The sequence below is a fragment of the Balaenoptera acutorostrata genome, chromosome 8 (assembly GCF_949987535.1).
Source record: "Balaenoptera acutorostrata chromosome 8, mBalAcu1.1, whole genome shotgun sequence".
Classification (NCBI taxonomy): domain Eukaryota; kingdom Metazoa; phylum Chordata; class Mammalia; order Artiodactyla; family Balaenopteridae; genus Balaenoptera; species Balaenoptera acutorostrata.
The window spans coordinates 33,667,065-33,687,353 of NC_080071.1; the positions used below are offsets into that span (position 1 = coordinate 33,667,065).

Here is a 20,289-nt window from a genome sequence, read left to right on the forward strand (position 1 = left end):
TTTTTTTAATTAAGGTATAGTTGATTTACAATGTTGTGTTAGTTTCAGGTGCACAGCAAAGTGAATCAGTTATACATATACATATATCCACTCTTTTTTTAGATCCTTTTCACATATAGGCCATCACAGAGTATTGAGTAGAGTTCCCTGTGCTATACAGTAGGTCCATATTAGTTATCTATTTTATATATTGTAGTGTGTATATGTCGATCCCAATTTATCCCTTCCCCACCCCGTTATCCCCTGGTAACCATAAGTTTGTTTTCTACATCTATGACTCTACTTCTGTTTTGTAAATAAGTTCATTTGTACCCTTTTTTTTAGATTCCACATATAAGTGATATCACATGATATTTGTCTTTCTATGTCTGACTTACTTCACTTAGTATGACAATCTCTAGGTCCATCAATGTTGCTGCAAATGGCATTATTTTGTTCTTTTTTATGGCTGATTAATATTCCATTGTATATATGTACCACATCTTTATCCATTCCTCTGTTTTTGGACATTTAGGTTGCTTCTATGTCCTGGCTATTGTAAATAGTGCTGCAGTGAACATTGGGGTGCACGTATCTTTTGGAATTATGTTTTTTTCTGGGTATATGCCTAGGAGTGGGATTGCTGGCTTATATGGTAGTTCTATTTTTAGTTTTTTAAGGAACCTCCATACTGTTCTCCATAGTGGCCATACCAATTTACATTCCCATCAACAGTGCAAGAGGGTTCCCTTTTCTCCACACCCTCTCCAGCATTTATTGTTTGTAGGCTTTTTGATGATGGCCATTCTGACTGGTGTGAGGAGATACCTCATTGTAGTTTTGATTTGCATTTCTCTAATAATTAGTGATGTTGAGCAGCTTTTCATGTGCTTTTTGGCCATCTGTAGTCTTCTTTGGAGATATGTCTATTTAGATTTTCTGCCCATTTTTTGATTGGGTTTTTTGTTTTTTGATATTGAGCTGCATGAGCTGTTTGTGTATTTTGGAGATTAATCCTTTGTCTGTTGCTTCGTTTGCCAATATTTTCTCCCGTTCTGAGGGTCAGACAGTGGTACTTTTAAAAATTAGCTATAGCATGGCCCATTATGCAAAGCAAAAACTGTCTTATTTTGTTATTTTAGAGAAATTTAATTTATTGAGACTAGGTGATGCATGCATTTGGTAAAAAAAAAAAAAAATTCTAAAATTAGGGCAGGGTATATATAATAAAAGGTATATTTTTCTTCCACCCCTGCCCCCAACCACAGCTCTCTTCTCCAGTAGCAGCCCCCTGTTTTGGGGCATCTTCTGTAGAATATTTTATGCAGAGTATTCTCTTTGATTGGTTATTGGGCAAGACTTCCAAAGCTGATATTTGACTCTTCTTCTCAAGCCCTTAAGAAAGAAAGAAAAACAAGTTTTTAAATTTCTAAATGTATCAAGATATTTTGAATTGCAGTCTTTACAGAAATTGACCCTAAAGTACCTCCCAGGGTTTCAGTTTACTTTCTCCTTTTGCTTTACTATTCCACTACATTCTAACGACTTGAACCTCCTATGGCATTGTCTGATCTTTTAAATTTGAGAACATTATTGCAAAATGCAACTATGGTTGAAATAGAAAATTTTAACCAAGCATGTCTTTGTGGTATAATTTTAATTTTTAGGTATTAAGAAATGATAAGTTTGTTGAAAATTCAAACTAATATACATGCTTAGTAATGTTAAAAGTATAAGAAGTATAAAAATACTTCTTTCAATTTGAATAGAGATGTTTAGTTATTATGACTACGGGATACCACATTGATATCATGCTAGTAAATAAAACATGGGAAATTCTTTTGGCATTAATTTTATAAGCAGTTATTTCTGTAAATAACCTCTATCCTCTGCATTTCCTGAGTTGATGTATATGTACCAATGGAGGCAGGCATCCCTTGTGGTGTAGATGACCTTGCATCCATGGCCCTTGAGAGAATAAATATTTATGTTGACAGTGCAGCTGTCATGAATTGAGTTCATAAAATTGGGTTTGGGTTCTTTAATCTGACATATTATTCTTGCTTAATTTCATTGTGCTGACGATGGTCCCAGTGCTATAAATCAGGGAGTGTTTTGCCCACAAAAGAAAAGGAGAGTAGGAATAATATGAAATATGGCCTTTGTTTTTATTAGAAGTGTTTATTCATTTGGGTACCTGTTTTTTTTCAGCTGCTAGTTCCCTGGATCTTATCATTTTTAAAAATAGATCTATGATGATTTGAAGTAAGGGGTAGCACAAAGCTCATAAAACTAAAATGTGAAACAAGTGAGGGGTATTGTTAAAAAAAAAACAACACCTATTTTTTAAATATGTAAAAGTAGGACACACGTATGCAAATGCAAACAGTACAGTCAAGGCCGACTACGTAATTTTTAGGGCCCAGTGCAAAATAAAAATGTAAGGTTCCTTTCCCCAGAGGAAAAAAAATGTCATTAATGGTGCTAAAATATAAAAGCTTTTTCCTTTCTTCTTCTTTCTCTGTCTGAACTCATCATGTTTCTTATTTGCTATTTAATGTTGTTCTAAGTAAAGAAAAATTAAAAATTATTAGCACAGGTTTACTCTTTATCTTTCTGTGGTGCAGTGTCAGTTTTAGATGCAAACGTAAGAATATTTAACTTGTATGTGGAATCACTGAAATTACGTAATTTGTATTTCCTAGCTTGTGCATGCATATGTGTTTCATTTTTTATCAGAAGAGTAGAAACCGTGCACAAAGCTGATTCAGCTGTTTTTATTTCTTTAGTTCTTGGTGCACACACCTACCCACACTCTCCCTCTTCAGCTTACAGATGAGTAAGGAAAGACTGAAAGGAAGAGGACTGTGGGTTGCCCTAGCTTTTCTTTCTCTTCGCACTTATTTTCAGCGTGATTGGCTAATACAGGGAAGTAACGTGAATAAGAAAGGATATGATAGCGTTCCTTTGTCAGTGCCACTGCATTCTTAACCGTGTTTACAGCAAGCTCTGGTTAGAACAGAAAATGGGAACTTGGGCTGTCAGCGTCAGGATTTACTCATTGGAAGATGTAACTTGCTTACCTTGTACTTGCTTTGAGTCATGTGGAACTCCCGGGCGTCATGCGTCCACCCTGATTCTGTCCTCAGGAGGCATGGGGAATGCTGGATGTAAAACAGGGCCTCAGGGAACAGTAGACGTGCATATTGCACTATCTCCTTTGCTCGTGCACATGCACCACTGTCCCACTGGACTTCACTTACAAAACACACGTTCAAAGATAAAATTATTAAGAACTTCAAGATGGTGACAGCAGAGCATTAAGCTTTCCAGAGCCTGAGCCTGGGCCCTGTGCCTCCTCATAGGTCTCATGCCCATGGAGCCAGCCCTGAGCGTAGAAATGCATGAAACAGAGAAAGTAAGCCTCTTCCTTTTCCGTCCCCACTCACACTCCCAGCTCCTCTTACCAGAGGAAATTATCTTGTTTCTTCACTAACATTTCAGCTGCTACTTAACGATGGACATAGCTATAGATAGGTAGATATAGGTATAGATAGGTAGATACGTGCACGTAAAGTGGTAGATTAAATATGACCGCGAGTTCTTTGCAGCTTTTGCAATCAAGAGGTGGAGGCTGCTTTCCTCCTCTCGAAGCCAGACTGGCCTTGGGACAGGCTCTGACCGAGAGCGAGAGCTATGGGAGGGGTGTGACTTCCGTGTCGGCCTGGAGAGGCTCTGTAGTTTCATGCTTGTGCCCTGGGAGTGCTTCCTCCACTGTGCAGAGATGCCCAAGATGAAGAACGATGTGGTCCATCCCAGTCGTCTCAGCCTCACCAGCTGAGGCCGAAATGAGAAGTGAGTCCATAGCCCCACCTCGCTGACCGCAGCCACTTGAGTAAGCTCAGGTGATGCCAACAGAAGAACCGCCCAGGGAGCCCGACAGAATTATGAGAAATGATAGTCATTGTTTTAAGCCATTTTAAGTTTGGCCGTGATTTGTGATGAGCAATAAAGATATAAGGGCATATACGTTAAAAACATTTAAACTTGTATACGTCCATAAATGGGATACATCATTCATATTGTATCTTGCTTTTTTCCACTGAGAGACCCTTGTGCCTCAGTCCATTCAGATGAACCACATTATGCTACAGCTACAGAGTTTTCCGTTGGCTGGATTACTATAGATATTTAACCTATTACCCTGTTGACAGACAGTTATTTTGGTTTTTGTTCTCATAAACAGTGCAGCAATGTCTGTGTATACGAACATTCTTGTATGTATATCTGGATGTACTTTTGTGGAGTAAATTCTTACCTATGGAATTACATGGACATTATGTGAAATTTAAAATCTGGTGAATATTTTCTCATTACACTTCAGAAAGTCTGCACTAGTTTATACTCTCCTCAGTGTATGAGTATACTGTGTACCATTTCTTCAACACTAATTTCAAAGTTTAAAAAATTTGCTAGGGAAAAGAAGGGGTCTTATTATTATTTTGTTTCCTTAATCATGAGTGAGACAAAGCATCTTTTAAAATATTCCTTGGCAGTTGTATTTTTTTTTTTTTTTTAAATCTCTGAGTGGCTGGCTCATATCCTTTGTCTAGTAGTCTGTTGGGTTTTATTTACAGTTAAGATTGTAAGAGCTCTTTGCAAATTAATGTCTCCTTTTTTGCTAGATGTGTTAAAATAGCTTTTCCAAGTTTTTGTTTGAGATATGTTTTGTGACCGGGCATTTACGACTGGAAAAACATTTCCTGACTTGCTTTATGTTTTTCTTCCTCAAGGCATTTCATTCATTAATTTTTTTCCTCTAATCTCTTTCCCTTGAACTATGCCCCAGTTACACATCCCTAAAGACATATTACTATAAAGCAAAACTTTTTAAAGGGCATTTTGTTGTCTACCACTTCTGGAAATTAATTCATCCAGTTAGTGTTTTTATCCTTTTGCTACCAGTGAGATGCTCCTTCAGGAAGCTAATCCCAAGTTAGTTGGTTGCTGGATCTGTTGGCTGCAAACCACAGTTCCCAGCAGTAATTCATCCTTATCTATTTGGGGAAAACTGAAGGGAAGAATGCATTTTAAAATTATATCACATGCTGTTTTTCTTGGCCAGATCAATGATAGGCATCTGTACAAGGTCCCTCGTTCTCTTTACAGATCAGATACTTTTTGTGGGATTGTCTTGTAGGGTTGAAGCTAAAAATCCTGGGTAAAGAGTTGAAGTAATTCTACTTTCGTGCCTGGACCTGATCATTTCCAGGTGCTCAGTGCATTGCCCATCAGTGGTTCTAGAAAAACAGGATCAAACCATGTGTGGAAGACAGCAGAGGCAACTTCAAAACCCTCAGAGGAAGGAGTGTTTAAGACAGTGTGTATAGGGACTTCCCTGGCAGTCCAGTGGTTAAGACTCCACACTTCCACTGCCGGGGGCACAGGTTTGATCCCTGTTTGGGGAACTAAGAGCCCACATGCCACGTGGTGCGGCCAAAAAAAAAGAAAAGACAGGTGTACATTATGAAGGTGGAGGAAGAGAACTACTCAATTAAACACTTGATTTGGAGACTAATGCTAACGTGGTGGTGAAAGGTGCTGGTAAACAGGCCAACAGAAGTTACTGAGATCCTCTTCCAGAAAAGCTTGGAAACCTTTTTAAATGTACAGTAATCCCCCTGTGAACACATGTTTATTTGTAAAACAAACAAAAAATCCAAACAGCTTTTAACCTCTATGGGAAATGAGAAACTCTTCAAAAGATTGGTTTTCAGTAAAGGGAAATATCCTTCCTTTAAACATACATATCTTTGAAAGTAATTCTTATAAATTTATGTTCTACTTCCATTTTTTCTTAGAGGAAAACAAAATTTAATATTTTACCAAACGTAATGACTATGTCATCCTTATGAGTTTGTGACTTTATTCTCTCCTTCTGTTAGCTGATGCCCTCAGAGGCTTCTGAGCTGAGTAGGAGTTTTTACCACCACACTGAGTGGCACCGATGTGTTATGGAATTCTATTGTTTTTCTGTTTTCCCCCTTGCTCCAAATTGCTAGCTCTGAGTGTTTACTGAAGTCAATATTCTTGTTACTGGAAACCCCCTCTCGCCTTCCCCTGGTGCTTTTTCTTTGGCAAAGGTTGGGGAACAATAGGGCCACCCTTTTTAGCATGGCGTCTTAAGCAAGAGTAATCAACCCAAAGAAGTGAGTTGTGTGCACACTCATAGCTGTGCCGTCTACCAGCTGTGATGTATGAAATAAATGTCACATTTGTTTGGGTGGCTTAGGTGACTTATGTGCAGCCCTTCATTGCGTTCAGATTGATTAGGAGATCTGTACAAGAGACCTGGATTAGTGATGTATTGCCGAAGTGATTTATAGAATATCATTGCTACATTGTTCCTCAAGCTGCAAACATGTCCCATCCTAATATGCAAGTTCATAAATGAATAGAGGGGGGCAGTTTCTCGGGTGGAAAGCACCATGGCCTGGGTGTCAGACAGACTAGAGTCAAATGAGATTTTACCGCTTCCTGGCTGTGTGATGTTGAGCCAGAGGTTTGCACCCCAGTTTTCTCACCTATATAATGAGATAAAACATAGCTTGTATTGTTAAGAGTGTCTGAGTGTCTAGCCCATAGGTAAACATTGAGTGAAAGAATTTCATTAAATGATAACAACTTTAGATATATAACTTGATATTAAATATGCTTTATGAGTGTAACTCATTAGAATACAGTCTCAATGTTTATGATAAATTTATCTCTTACCCTTATTGATACATAAATAGGCAATGATAAATTGCTTTAAAAACCCACACAATTCTTTAATAATAATATCTCTTAACCATTATCCATTTCCTGTTCAAAAGTCAAATTCTCAGTGGCAGTGGAAGATTGGAGTCATGAAAGAGCTAAGGCTAGCCAGGTTTTCATTGCTCTAAAGTTTTCATTTTCAGATTAGAATGTGGCTCTACAGTTGGAAAGAGGATGAGATTGAGCATTTTTCTTCCAAACTCTGACCTTGAATGAGGGTGATCTTTCTGGCCATTCCGGACCTTCTGAATAGAAGTGGAAGGTGGGGTAAGTCCTGACCCATAGTAATGGAAATATACTCTCCCTGCAATGAAAGGGGTCACATCTGGGGGTAGACTCGGCTTATTTGAAAAATGCAAATTGATAAATAGCAAACAATCTTGGCAACAAAACTTTTCACAGTAGCTTTCTTTGGGTGCCCAAAAACTTCTCATGTGTGGACATGTATGTCTGCATAAATATGTGCAAAACACACCCACTTCTGCCTACCTACACTGAGTTCTACACCAATGACTATCACTTCCAAGAGATTTGCCAGAATAAGCTGAAGAGGGATTAGGTCTCTGTGCTTTGAGATTGGAGCTTTGGTGCTTTGAAACCACCAGAAGTCACCTGGGTATGGGGTCGGTGGAACCGGCCCTTGGTTGTAGCTCTTTGCCACATGATGTCTCAGATGTGAGACACTAGTGTAAACTCACAGCCCCGATCTTCCTTTCTGATGGTGTGATTAAACATGCTCTGTTTGGGTGTTGCCTGGTAGTTGAGAATAATAACACTGCTTGGGTAGGACGGGTGTTGTCCTGAGGCATGGCATCCTTTTGACTTCCTTCCCCAAATGGAGCGCTTCCTGCTTTCCAGCTGAATGATGAGTCACGTGAAAAGACTTGAGGATGTGACACAGGAGATCACTTAGGCCATAATTATTTGAGTGGCATGAATGACAAATTGCTTTCATGTGCACATATCTCATCCAGGTAGAGCCAGGAAATGCAAGAAGGGCTGGAAATAGCTCCTGGCTACATGGGAGCATCTTTGATGCTAGTGCTTTCAAGATCCAAAAGAGTCACATCAAAGTAGTAATGTTTACCAGCATTCTCATTGCTGATCTGAACATTCTCATGTTTTTTTCTATATCTTGTGATTTCTGGCAACTGGGAAGCATTTTTAGAGTTAAATCCGAGTGAGAGATTCATCAAGTGTTTGATATATGCCCGAGATAGACCTATATGTGCTCAATGGCACAAAGAAACATGTGGCCAAGAGAACTGTCATGCGAGAAAACTCCATGGGGTATGTAAGGAAGATGGCTCATATTGTGTGTTAAACTGTGTCCTTCTAGAACATGAGCATTAGCATTAATTATATGTCAAGAACCATGGTAGGTTCTTCTATATATTATTTTGTTTAATCCTAATTATGACTTAATGAGGTGATAATAATAAACATAAGATTAGCTACATGCCTAATGCTTACTGTGGGTTTGTCATTATGCTAAGTAGGCACCATATATATATTGTCTCATTTAATCCTCCTAATAACCCTGGCCAGTAGGGATTATTAACCCATTTTTATAAGTAAGAAGTCTGAGACTTGGAGAGATTAAGGAACTTGCCCAAGGTTGGATGGCTAGTAAAGTGAAGGAGTTAGCATTTAAACTAGTCTTATCTGACTTTAAACCTCATGATTTTGTACCACATTGTTTCTCTCCTGCTGTCCTGTGATAAAGCAATATCAGCAACAAACCAGCCAACCAACCAAATAGACAAACTGATAACCAAATAAACCAACCAAAAAAACCCCCCAGTTTCCATCCCCTTGAATGCAATATATGTGAGAAAAATACTTATATTTACTTGGAGAGCAACGGCCCAAATGTGGTGTAGTGTTTCATTCTCACTGACATTTATGAAGAAATTGGGATCTCTAGCAGCAAGTTAAATTCAACAAACATGAAGTGCCTACTGTGCTGGTCAGGCTTCTTCTAAGACCCTGAGGTGAAAAATCAAGAGATACTTAAGAAAAGAACACTTTGTACACAAGATGGCTGTTTTTAATAGCCTTTCATGCTATTACATATTATTTCCTACATACATATCATTGGAGGGTCTTCCTTCTGGTTTCCTGAGAGATGAGATGTGTTTATTTCTCTGTACAAATCATGATGTGAAAGACCATCCTCCTCAAAAATTTCTTCCCCATTTCACTCTCCACCCTCTTTGTAGGGAGATCAAAGTCCTGGTAATGGTCCATGGTACCAAGATGATCAAATAATCCAACCTCTCAATGCACTGGGAAATTAGGGTGAAAGATAATCTACCATTTCCCAACTTCTTTTGCCCTGCATTTTGTTTTCATTCTAAAGTGATTGACTTAGAGAAAATGAAGTAATATACTATTATACATAAGCTTTTGGATATTTGATTTATGACCAAAAGAAAGAAAGAATCCAGAGGCAGTTTTGTCTAAGGAATCTCATGCGTGGTATAAAGTGAAAATCTTAAATAAACTTAAGATCTTTCTAAGCATACTGGTGATGAGTACCATGTTAGTTCTTTTTACCCCATAGATATGTTTTTTGTTTTTGTTTTTGTTTTTTTTTAAAGTAGAGGGAAGGATTTTTTATTTATTTATTTATTTATTTTGGCTGTGTTGGGTCTTCGTTTCGTGCGAGGGCTTTCTCTAGTTGTGGCAAGCGGGGGCCACTCTTCATCGTGGTGCGCAGGCCTTTCACTATCGCGGCCTCTCTTGTTGCGGAGCACAGGCTCCAGACGTGCAGGCTCGGTAGTTGTGGCTCACGGGCCTAGTTGCTCCGCGGCATGTGGGATCTTCCCAGACCAGGGCTCGAACCCGTATCCCCTGCATTGGCAGGCAGATTCTCAACCACTGCGCCACCAGGGAAGCCCCTAGATATGTTTTTTTATTGTAGGATCTCCCTTGTTCTGGAGGTGATTCCAGAAGACTTTATATATACATTTTTGATACAATTTGAAGATATTGTGCACCCCAAATACTTTCTCTACCCTAGGCATTTTGTTCACACATGTGCGAATTTATCTAAAGTCCAGAAGGGTATGGTACATACACAGTACACCAAACACGCACTCATGGGGGAGGTCAGGAGGAAAACCAAACCCAATTTTCTTGTACCATATGTTGTTCTTTACTGCACTTATTTTTTCTTAAGCACAAATTAACCACAGTTTTCAAATGTGGGCCATAAATAAGATTATCTCCTAACCCTTAACCTGATCCCCTCACACACCAAGCAGAAAAAAGCCCCTTCCTTGTGTAGAGCTCCATGTCGTACCTCAAATTATCAGCAACAAACTGAGTATCTCAATTTATACTTTTACTTTTAATGAAAGAAATATATTGCGGATGTTAATTGTGATAAGTTAGAAGAAATGATTCAGCTTCCTTATAAAGCCAGGTCACTGAGTTTACCAACATTTGAAGCTTTAGGAAGAAACTTTATTTACTCATTCATAGAATATTTATTGAATATTTAGTAGGGGCACATCATCATTCAAATGACATCCAAAAATATAACATATGGGCGTTGGGCCCAAGAAGGTGACTGTCTAATTCAAGAGGTTAAGTCATATATATATATATAGTTAGTTAGTAATAAGTATTAATGTAAAAGTTAAAAAATACTAACATTAAGGGGACCAAGAAATGATGGAATAATCAATGTCATATTTTTCATCCTCTTAAGTGTTGACAACCTGTTGGTTTTTTGTTTTGTTTTTTTAGTACTTTGTCTTGTGTTTTATCTGTAATTCAAAGCTTTTGTAAAGTCGTATTTCCCACATTGAAACCCTTGAGCATGAGGAGGATTATATTCAGATTATCCTTGGGTCCAGATTACTCATTATATGTCTTCTGTTCCATTAAGTGTCTGTGTTTGCTTGCTTTTTGTTTGTGACTCTCTATTCCTATGAGAGCTGGTTCAGAGGTTCTGAGAAGGAGAGTAGCTACTTCTATGTCTTTAAAGAAAGAGTTTCCTCTAAGGAGGAAAGCTATTCTCTTAACTGAGCATGCAATTCTGGAAGGCAGAGGAACAAGTGGACACCCATTTGGTAGGACAGATCAGCCAAATCAACCTGGTTCGTAGTACTCCGTTTCTACCGCATCTCTTGCGTGATCCCTGTTCTACCCACTTAATGATGAATCCCTTGAGTTTTTGGTCCTCTGTGCTATTAGTTTTTTATATTTTTATTGTCCACTTTATCTTCTAGACTTCCGTGCAGTGTTGGGGTGGTCTACTCAGTAATTGCCAAGTCTTCAAGGACTGAGTGGAAAGTTCATAACCAGTGACTGTCACATCATAGGCTCTTAATATTTATTAAATAAACAATTGTAAATACAGATGTATATTTTAACCAAAATTAATATTACTGTTCTTTTATAGTAAAGAAAATCCAATGGAAAAACACCAAATGAAGCAGCCTTCTCCTTCCTCTTCAGGCCTTTCTCAGGGAAACTGTTTTGAGATGTTTTGGTAGCTCTAGTGCTTCTAACGGTTTTTACAGTTGAGAGGTAGATCCAGAAGCAAATTCAGAGTGCTTATAAGGATTCCCCCAAGGCCACCATGCGAGGCAGTGGCAGAGGCAAACCTGCCCTGGTGTTTCCCCATTGCTTGCTCAGGGCTCCCCCCTTTAGCAGAATCTTTGAATAGGAGTTAAAAGCAAATGTGATAAGGTAAAACATAGAATTAACCACGTTTCCACAACTATTAAGAATCTGATGAAAGTTGTAGACCCTCTCCTTAGAAGAATGCGAATATACACAAAATTTTGTATATAATTTTGGGCATGAACTTCATGAAGCCCATCCAGTGACAGCCATTGAGAGTTCATGATCCCCAGTTTAAGAGGTCCTGATACAGATGGTTGTTCGACAGGAAACATTCTGCCTATTTCTAAACGCTCCCGTGCTCTAATTATCCTTGAGTAATTACAGGACATAGAACATGGATCGTTACTACCACTTCTCAAAATGCCCATTTAGCATTTATTAACAAAGGAACAGTTCCCAAAGAGACATCCAAATCTACATGTGTGTTTGGCTGAAAACACACACGCTCCTGAACTTAAAACTGTTAATTTGTAAAGCATCTACTTTACTCAGTAGAAAGGCAGTTTAAAGACTTGAAAGGTTTGAATTTCCTACAACTACCTGATCCTCCATTTAAAAACTATTTTTATTGTTTTTCTTTTCCTGTTTTTTTTGTATTAAACCCTTGTCATAGTGTGTATCATGTATTAAGTACCTACTGTGTGCATTTTACTCTGGAGGCTAGAAAATTAATTATCCATCTAGTGTATATATAGACCATCTGTTATATGTAAGATACTCTGAGAGATGATAGGAAATGGTTCCCAAGAAAACATAGGCATGGCCTTCTCTCTTAAGGAGATTATGGTCCATTATGGTAGGTCTTTACTGAGTGCTATTCAGGCTTCAAACAAGAGAGAGACAGAAATCACTTAACGTCATGAAGGAAGTGAGATCTGTACTGAGCTTTTGAAAGCCAGGTAGGATTTGAGACAGCCAAAAAGAAGGGGAGGGCGTTTTAGTCTATTCCAGTTACCTATTGCTACATAAGAAACCACCCCAAGGTAGTCACTTAAAACAATCATACTCTTTTGCTCATGAATCTGCAATTTGGACCGAGCATAGTGGGGAATGGGGCAGGGGGATAGGAGAGAACAGCTTGTCTCCACTCTGCTTAGGATCATCTGGGGCAGCTCAGAGGATGGCTGGGGGCTGGAATCAACTGAAGGCTGCATGTCTGTCAGCTGATGCTGGCTGTCAGCTGGGATGAGCTGGAGCTAGTGACCAGAGCACCTACACACGGCCTTTCCACGTGGCTGTGTGTCTCCCTCTTAGCATGGAGGCTGGGTAACAAGAGCTAGTGTCCCAAGAGAGCCAGGCAGAAGTGCCTTCTGTTTTATGACCTACCTTGTGTGTCACCCATTGCCACTTTGGTCATAGTAACAAGTGCACCCAGAGTCAAGGGGAGGGAATATAGACCCAACCTTTGACACATTAAAGTCACAGTGTGGGAAGAGCAAATGGGATGGGAGATACTGTTGTGACCGTTTTGTAGAACACACTCTGCACCCAGGCCATGGAATTATAGGGGTGAGGTTGCAGAGGTGGTGAAGTTAAAGGCATTTGAGGAATCAGTTTGGGTGGAGTAGAGAATCTGTGGATGGGGATGTGGGAAAATGGGCAGGAATCTAAGCCGAGGAGTCTGGACCTGGTCCCGTGGACACTGCCTTGTCTTTAGAGTTTTGATGTCAGCACAGTGATTATGAATGAGAATGACCTGACTGAAGAGCGCAGGATAGTTTGGGGAGGCTGCACATGCACTAGGAATTTATGACAGTGGTCTCACATGCCGTGATAAGGCCTTGCTGGGGTGAATATAGACTCGGAAAAGGTGACAGGTTTGAGAGGCATTGTCAGGGAATATAGGATGTAAAAAAATAATTGGATAAGAGGAGTAAGGGAAAAAGAATAAGACAGGGATGATGTCACTCTTTTGAGCTAAGAAAAAATGTAGACTCTACTCTTAAGGACAGGAGGCTATTTATCGTCTCTAATTATCCCACTTAGTGTGAATATATTCCATTGCAAGCATTTCATGTGTTTGAGATTGTGGCCCTGAATCCCCATTTTATAGATGAGAATACAGATGCTCAGAAAATTACGTTACCCAAGGCTCCCACATGAGGGTCTCTTTTCTGTAAAGGCCAATCCATGCAGACCTTCTCTGTGACCACCAACTCAATCTCAAAAGCTGTACGCATGAAATGTTTGCAGAAATAGACCTTGCTCTGACACCAAGTGGTTGGCTGGCTTATCTCCAACAGCTGCTAGTAGTTTTGCCATTAGCTTGTAAATCCTTCTAAGTCGGGTCAGTGTGGTATCTTTAAGGTTGAATGCAACTGGTGTAAATGCAAGGCAAAAACTTTCTTGCACATTCCCCAAGTTAGGCTGTATTTTACGGTTGGTCACTGTGCACCACCGGGAGAGTCTGGGTGCCCTGTGTGCACCCAGTGCCCTGGGAGACTCAGAGCAGGCACAGTCCCCCAAGGGCAGAATGGATGTGGCCTCACCCTGTCGTCTCTTGGAAACCTCATCTCAATGTCCTAAGCTGGGCCTGTGAGACCTGGGGCAGAGGCCGGGTTAAATCTCTAACACCTGTTGATGGTTTTCTAGGTGCCACCTGGGAGCGTGGGCCCTACAGAACAGGGCAGTCAGGAAGTAAAAGCACGCTTCCATCCCGGGCTTCTCCACTGTGAAGGCAGGCTCTGCTTTACGCGGAGGGAAAATTGCTCCTGGACTTCCTGCCCCCTTCCTCTCCTGCACCTCACAGTGAATCAGCTGTGTGCTTCTCGAGCATGAGATTCAATTACTTTTATTGTTAGGTTTGGCTGTGATTGTCTTTAATGGTCAGAAAATTATCCAGTGTCTAAAAAACACAATTTAAAAATTCAGCCACAGTGTGTCCCTGTGATTTTTGGCTGGTAGTGAGGAAGTATTTCCTCGGAGGAGGTCTTTTAGACATTTGGCATTTAGCACTTGCTCTCCAAGTACCATTTCACAGTTGGAAACCCGAAGCGTTTTTTTTTTTCCTACGTCATTCTATACCAGGCATATTTTAAGCAATACCAAAGTGAGAGTATCAGTCTGATGTCGTCTTTGAGGTAGAAAGTCCTTTACAGCTGATAATTCTTACTTCCTATGTACACCAATCAAATATATGAACCCTGAGCATGTTGAGACCCTGGTTCTAGCTCTAAATCCTTGGGCAACTGACTAAATGCTTTAGCAACTGTTGTCTTATTGGGGAAAAAAGAAAGAATATTTTAACTCACCTTACAGATTGTCTGATAGGAATACTGAAGCCAATGATATTGGTGAAAGAAGTAATCCAGGAATCATCACTGGTCCCAGTGACCTAGGACATTTGCAGTAGGAACCATATGGGAGTGATTCCAGGCCAGGCTGGCGCTGCTTTTGGACCCTGTGGAAGCAGGGAGTTCTAGAGCTTTGTGAACCTGCAGAATTTCTGACCGAGCAGCAAGTGTTTCATCATACGCTGCGGCTAAATACGTGCCAGGAGGCGTCGCTGCCCTTCTGTGCTGCCAGGGAGCCGGGGAGCCAAGTAGCAACCCTTCAAGAGATGGCCTGACAGCTTTGGGAACGTCCCTTCGTGTGTTGTTTTGAACGAAGCCAGCCAGGATTAACCTGCAAACCAAGCCCAGATTTCTTTTAATTAATGTCTGACGTTTGCCAACCCGGGGAAAGGTGATGAGAGCATATGCAGCTTAGAGTTACACTGTCACCTGGACTAAGACATCCTGATATGAGGTGTCTGGGGACAGGAGCTGACCCTTCCGTGGCTACCGGGGAATGGATTTGGCAGAGGAAAGGGAAATGTGAAAATGTTCCTCAAACGTGGCCTTTTTAAAAAGAAAAAAAAAAAAGTAGACTTAAAAAATTGTGGTAAAATACACATACCATGAAATCTACCACTTTAACCATTTGAAGGGTACCATTCAGTGGCAGTAAGTACATTTATAATGTTTTTCAGCCCTCACCACTGTCTAGTTCCAGCACTTTTTCAACACCCCGTAAGGAGACCACATCCCCGTGAAGCAGCCCCGGCAACCACTAATCTGCTTTCTGTCTACAAGCAGACTTTTTAGAAAGGGGAATGGTGGGCTCCGAGGGTGGGGTTAGGAGATGGGGGGTGCTTTCAAATCTGGGCTTCTTTGTTTTTGTCTGCAACATAGCAGCCCCTCATAGCAGCATGAGGGTAAACGTATAACTTATTACTCCTCTTGCAAAACTTTTTAAACCACTTTGAGGTATATTTTGTATGTCATAAAATTCACCCATCTCACGTGCACAATTAGTCTCTTTACAAGGTGGCGCAGCTGTCACCATAGTCCAGTTTTAGACCAGTTTCACCCTCCCAGTAAGAACCCTCATGCCTAGTTAACAGTTAATCCTGTTCTACCCCACCTCAGCCCCAGGCAGCCACTGGTCTACTTTCTGTCTCTATAAATTTGCCTTTTCTGGACGCTTCAAATCAGTGGTATCGTATGCTATGTGGTCTCTATGTCTGGCTTCTTTCCCTGAGAGTCATGTTTTTGAAATTCATCCATCATGTTGTATGTGTCAGTAGTTCTTTTTTTTTTTTTTTTTGCTGAATAATTGTTCATTGACTGGATGTGCACACTTTATCCACTCACCTGCAAACATTTTATGGGCCCAGCACACTTCCTCTGGGCAACTCCGCTGTGCTGTGCAAACATTTTAAAAGAAGTCTCTTGTCTATAAATTCTAGAAGGTTGGACTATTAGATGACCTCTGAGATCCTCCTTGGACAGATCCAAGATTCTGTCCAAAAAGTCCCAGGGGCAGATCCGAATTCTTAGATCATTCATTCACTCAGCAAATATTTCTTGAGCCCTCATGACACACCAAGCCCCAGCACTCGTGGAATTTTTGCTCTAATGCGAGAGACAAAGCTCTTTTCGTGTCATGCGCAGCTCCCCTTCTGGCGGGTCAGAGGAGCAGACACATTCCAATGGGACTGATGTTCGGGCACGGGCAGCTTCCTCTGTTCCCTCCCCCGACCTTCTCACTCCTCCGATGTCCCCATTCCATCCGTTTCCAGCACGTTATTTTGTACTTGCTTGCTCGCGTGTCTCGCCTGACTGTGGAATGTGGGCAGTTTGGGAACAGAATGGTGTCTTGCTATGTGCCCTGAGCACAGTGTAGGGCCTGACATGTCAACAGTGCCCGGTGGTTATTGGATGAATGAATCCCATTCTGGCCAGGGGCGGGAGCAGATAGAAGGAGAAGGACACACTGGCCTCTTCAGGTCTCCTGAGTTCTTGCCTCCCCAGTTGCAGAGTCAGCAGTTGCACGATTACCTCTCTAGAGTGAAGGCACAAGTACAGAGGAGAAAATACAGTAGTCCGGAGTTCTCTCTGCTCCTTGGAACACAGGCTTGACACCGACTCCTTGCCACTGCCATTAGTATTTCAGTAGTGTCCCTAGGGTCGTCCTGAGGGCAGACTACTTAGGGAAACTGCATGAAAAAGGTCTTGCATGGCAGGGCGACTGGGTCTAGATGCCAGAGGTGGTGACTTAGAGTGGCCTCTCCAGGCCCCTCCCTGCTGTGTTCTGCCACGGCCCGGCCCCTGCTCTTAGCTTCCTCCTTGACTCCTGCCCTGGGTCATCCGGCCTGACCAGAAAGCCGGGAGCGGAGGGGACAGGACGCGTTGTGTGTATTCCCGTGGGACGCTGGGCTGAAGGTGGAAGAGGGAAGAGCCAGGAGGCTAAAACAGGAGAGCTGCTTCATGTGGAGAAGAAAACAGGTGGTTCTGTGAGGGCTTTACTGCTTGCCAGGGCTGGTGGGTGGGGTCCAGTGAGAGTCCCAGTAACATTACTGGGACAAAACATTACAAAGGGAAGCGACGTGGATACGCCTAGTCTCAGAGAAGACTTGACGCTTTCAAAATTGATGGTAATTATTAAGATTATGTTATTCTGTAGGACTAAATACACAAGTATGATCTACTTTAATAGGACCATGTTTTAGCCTTGCTCATCTCAGAACAACTGTGGAGATGTTTCTCCCTCTATGGGCACCTTTATTTCCATGGCTATTGATTAGGGCCCATTGGTTTGATCCATCATACACATGTATTTTGGGTTGGTGGCTATCATAGCTGTGGAGGTTCTACTATGGGTCACCGTGTCCCCCTAACCCCTATGAAGGACTCTTAATCCTTAGTGGGCTACAGTCTGCTGGGTTACCTTTCTTAATGATAGAGAAAGTTTGAGATGCTAGTTGGAGAGAAATTACCTTAGGTTTGGGTTGATTCTAATTTTGCTTAGCATCTTTACCATTTAAAATGCACTCATACTTGAGGCACCCCAAATACTTTATTTTTAAAATTTTTTTAAAAGGGAACTTTATTTTTATTTATTTATTTATTTACGGCTGTGTTGGGTCTTCGTTGCTACACGGGCTTTCTTTAGTTGCAGCGAGAGGGGGCTACTCTTCATTGCAGTGTGTGGGTTTCTCATTGCGGTGGATTCTCTTGTTGCGGAGCACGGGCTCTAGGCACATGGGCTTCAGTAGTTGTGGTGCGTGGGTTCAGTAGTTGTGGCTCACAGGCTCTAGAGCGCAGGCTCAGTAGTTGTGGTGCACACGCTTAGTTGCTCTGTGGCATGTGGGATCTTCCTGGACGCGGGCTCAAACCCGTGTCCCCTGCATTGGCAGGTGGATTCTTAACCACTGCGCCACCAGGGACGCCCACCCCAAATACTTTATATCAATTCTAAATTCATGCACAAAAATACCTCTCTCTGAGCTAGCTCCAGTGAAAACACAGTGATACCTGGTCCTAATCTGGTGAATCAAAAGTCAGAGTGTACATATTTTTTTTCCCTTCTTGACACACTTTGCCTTTTAATTCACACTGGATCCCTTCTGTTGAGTTAGTAGTTTCATTTTAGTATAGAAATCAAGTTTAATTAAAGCTTACTTGTCATTTAAAATAATAATTTGTTTGACTTAGCATTCTTAATTACCTTGAGTAAATTGCCTATAGAGGCTCACCTAATTCATTTGTTTCTTCAAATTATTACTGTCATTTGCATATTTTGAACGACACCACTTTAATGAAACACCAGGGTGGAGTCAGGGCAGATGATACTTTCCGTGGCAAATGCTAAGGAGATGGTCTTTCAGCCCTAGTCTGTTTGTTCAGCTGGAAGGTTTTTATTATCCTACCGAGTTTTTCACAGAAGATCAAAGTTTTAAAAAGCTTTCGTGTTGGAAAATCGTTAGTAATGAAGTGTCTGGGAGGGGACTGGTGGCAATATAATAAATGTGAGTAGCACCCATGTCTAGCCAGGGATTGCCACTTATGTATTGTCCTTTAGCATCTTACAATAAATATAGGTATGCCTCTCCTTAACCCCAAGATGTATTCCGGCAGACTAGAGGGTATACGTGAAGGAATATTTCTAACGCATTTGAGGAACTTACAGTAATTTGTTGGAAAGCTTGTCTGTTATTAGTGGGAAAATGTGATGTTGAGTCAAGGCAACAATTTTATTATTCTGAGTATGTTATAACCAATGTTAATAAATAACCACCTATAGGAGGTTTTAGAGGGTTGATAAATAGGTAAGAATGATTTCTTGTTTGCCTATCCATATCCAATGTGGATTTGATAAATAGGTAAGAATGATTTCTTGTTTGCCTATCCATATCCAATATGGATTTTAGCTCATTATCTTGGGGAGTGCTATCATGACTGTTCTTTGGGATTTTTTTCTTTTCTTTTCTCAGCAGAGAGGAATGAAGGGCGCCTTTCTGGTTCTGGACAGGTTTCCAAGGCAGTTTGATTTATGGATTAAATCAGTCTCAGATTTATGGATTCTAAGTAATTCCAGAGCCTAATCATTGGTTTACCTCTTAAACTCTAGAAACTGATTTATAGTTCCCACTATAAAAAAAAACACAGTACGTTAGAGCAGAGTAGTACACATTGCATTAATTTAAATATCTCCAGGTTTTCTATTGCCTATAACCAAAATGTGGAAAACATTCTAACAAGAGACCTTCATTAGTGTTAGTAATATACTAAAAGCATCTCTGAATGATGTGGCCAGAAGGCACATCTCAAATAGGAAACATTTGCTCTTTTACACTAATGGATTATTTGTAGAGAAAGTGTATATGCATTTTATGGAACACTAGTAATGAGAGTAAATGAATAACAGAGTCAGTTTTTGATGTTTGCACTCCAGTTTGAAGGTCTATGATAAAGGCAGGAAGATTACTCCCTTCCGCTCCTGGTCAAGCCTGCATCCTAGTATACTCTGTTGGTGAAGGCACGGCCCCTGGTCCAGCATCAGTAGGACCTTTTAGACCCTCTCTCCATCATCACAGAAAGGACGCTATCCTGACCTGCTGTGGTCACTTAGTAACCCTGTGACCTTGGGCAAGTTACATCTCTAGACTTCTATTTCCTTACCTGGAAAGTGGTTGTCTGTGGATGAATTAGACATTTTCTAAGGTCATTCTACTTAAAATTCTGTGCCTCCAGTGGTAATGGGTTGTCTCTGATCCAGATTCCTCTCCGTGGTCTCCACGCATCCAGGGATGGGAGTAGCGGAAACCAGTTCCTGATTGGTTCAGAAGTCAGAAGGCATGAATTATGGTGAAGCCGGCTCGCAGGGGCACAGGGGCCTTCTCAGGGCTCTCTGTTTTGATGAGCCTGCCAGTGAAGACAGACTGAAACTTTGACCTGACCTGGGTTTTTAATTCTCCCCACTCTCCACTTGGTGGGGCTGCTGGGAGGGATCTCAGGGGCAAAAACATCTGGAATATGCTCTTGATGACTAAAATGAAACTACCTTTGTTTAAAGAACACAAAGGAA

General features: G+C 41.0%; 1 protein-coding gene across 6 annotated transcripts in view; it reads left to right on the forward strand.

The window, feature by feature from the left end:
* RAPGEF4 (Rap guanine nucleotide exchange factor 4) overlaps window positions 1-20,289 on the forward strand; it is a 311,598-nt gene that overhangs the window by 90,871 nt on the left and 200,438 nt on the right. Inside the window, exon 1 of one of the 6 annotated variants that reach the window (XM_057551328.1) lies at window positions 17,117-17,207. The exons of the other annotated variants lie outside the window; for them this stretch is intronic. Coding sequence (XP_057407311.1) covers window positions 17,190-17,207 — 18 coding nt within the window. The 5' untranslated portion in view covers window positions 17,117-17,189. Of the gene's footprint in view, window positions 1-17,116; window positions 17,208-20,289 lie in introns of those variants that run through there. 6 annotated transcript variants of the gene reach the window in all.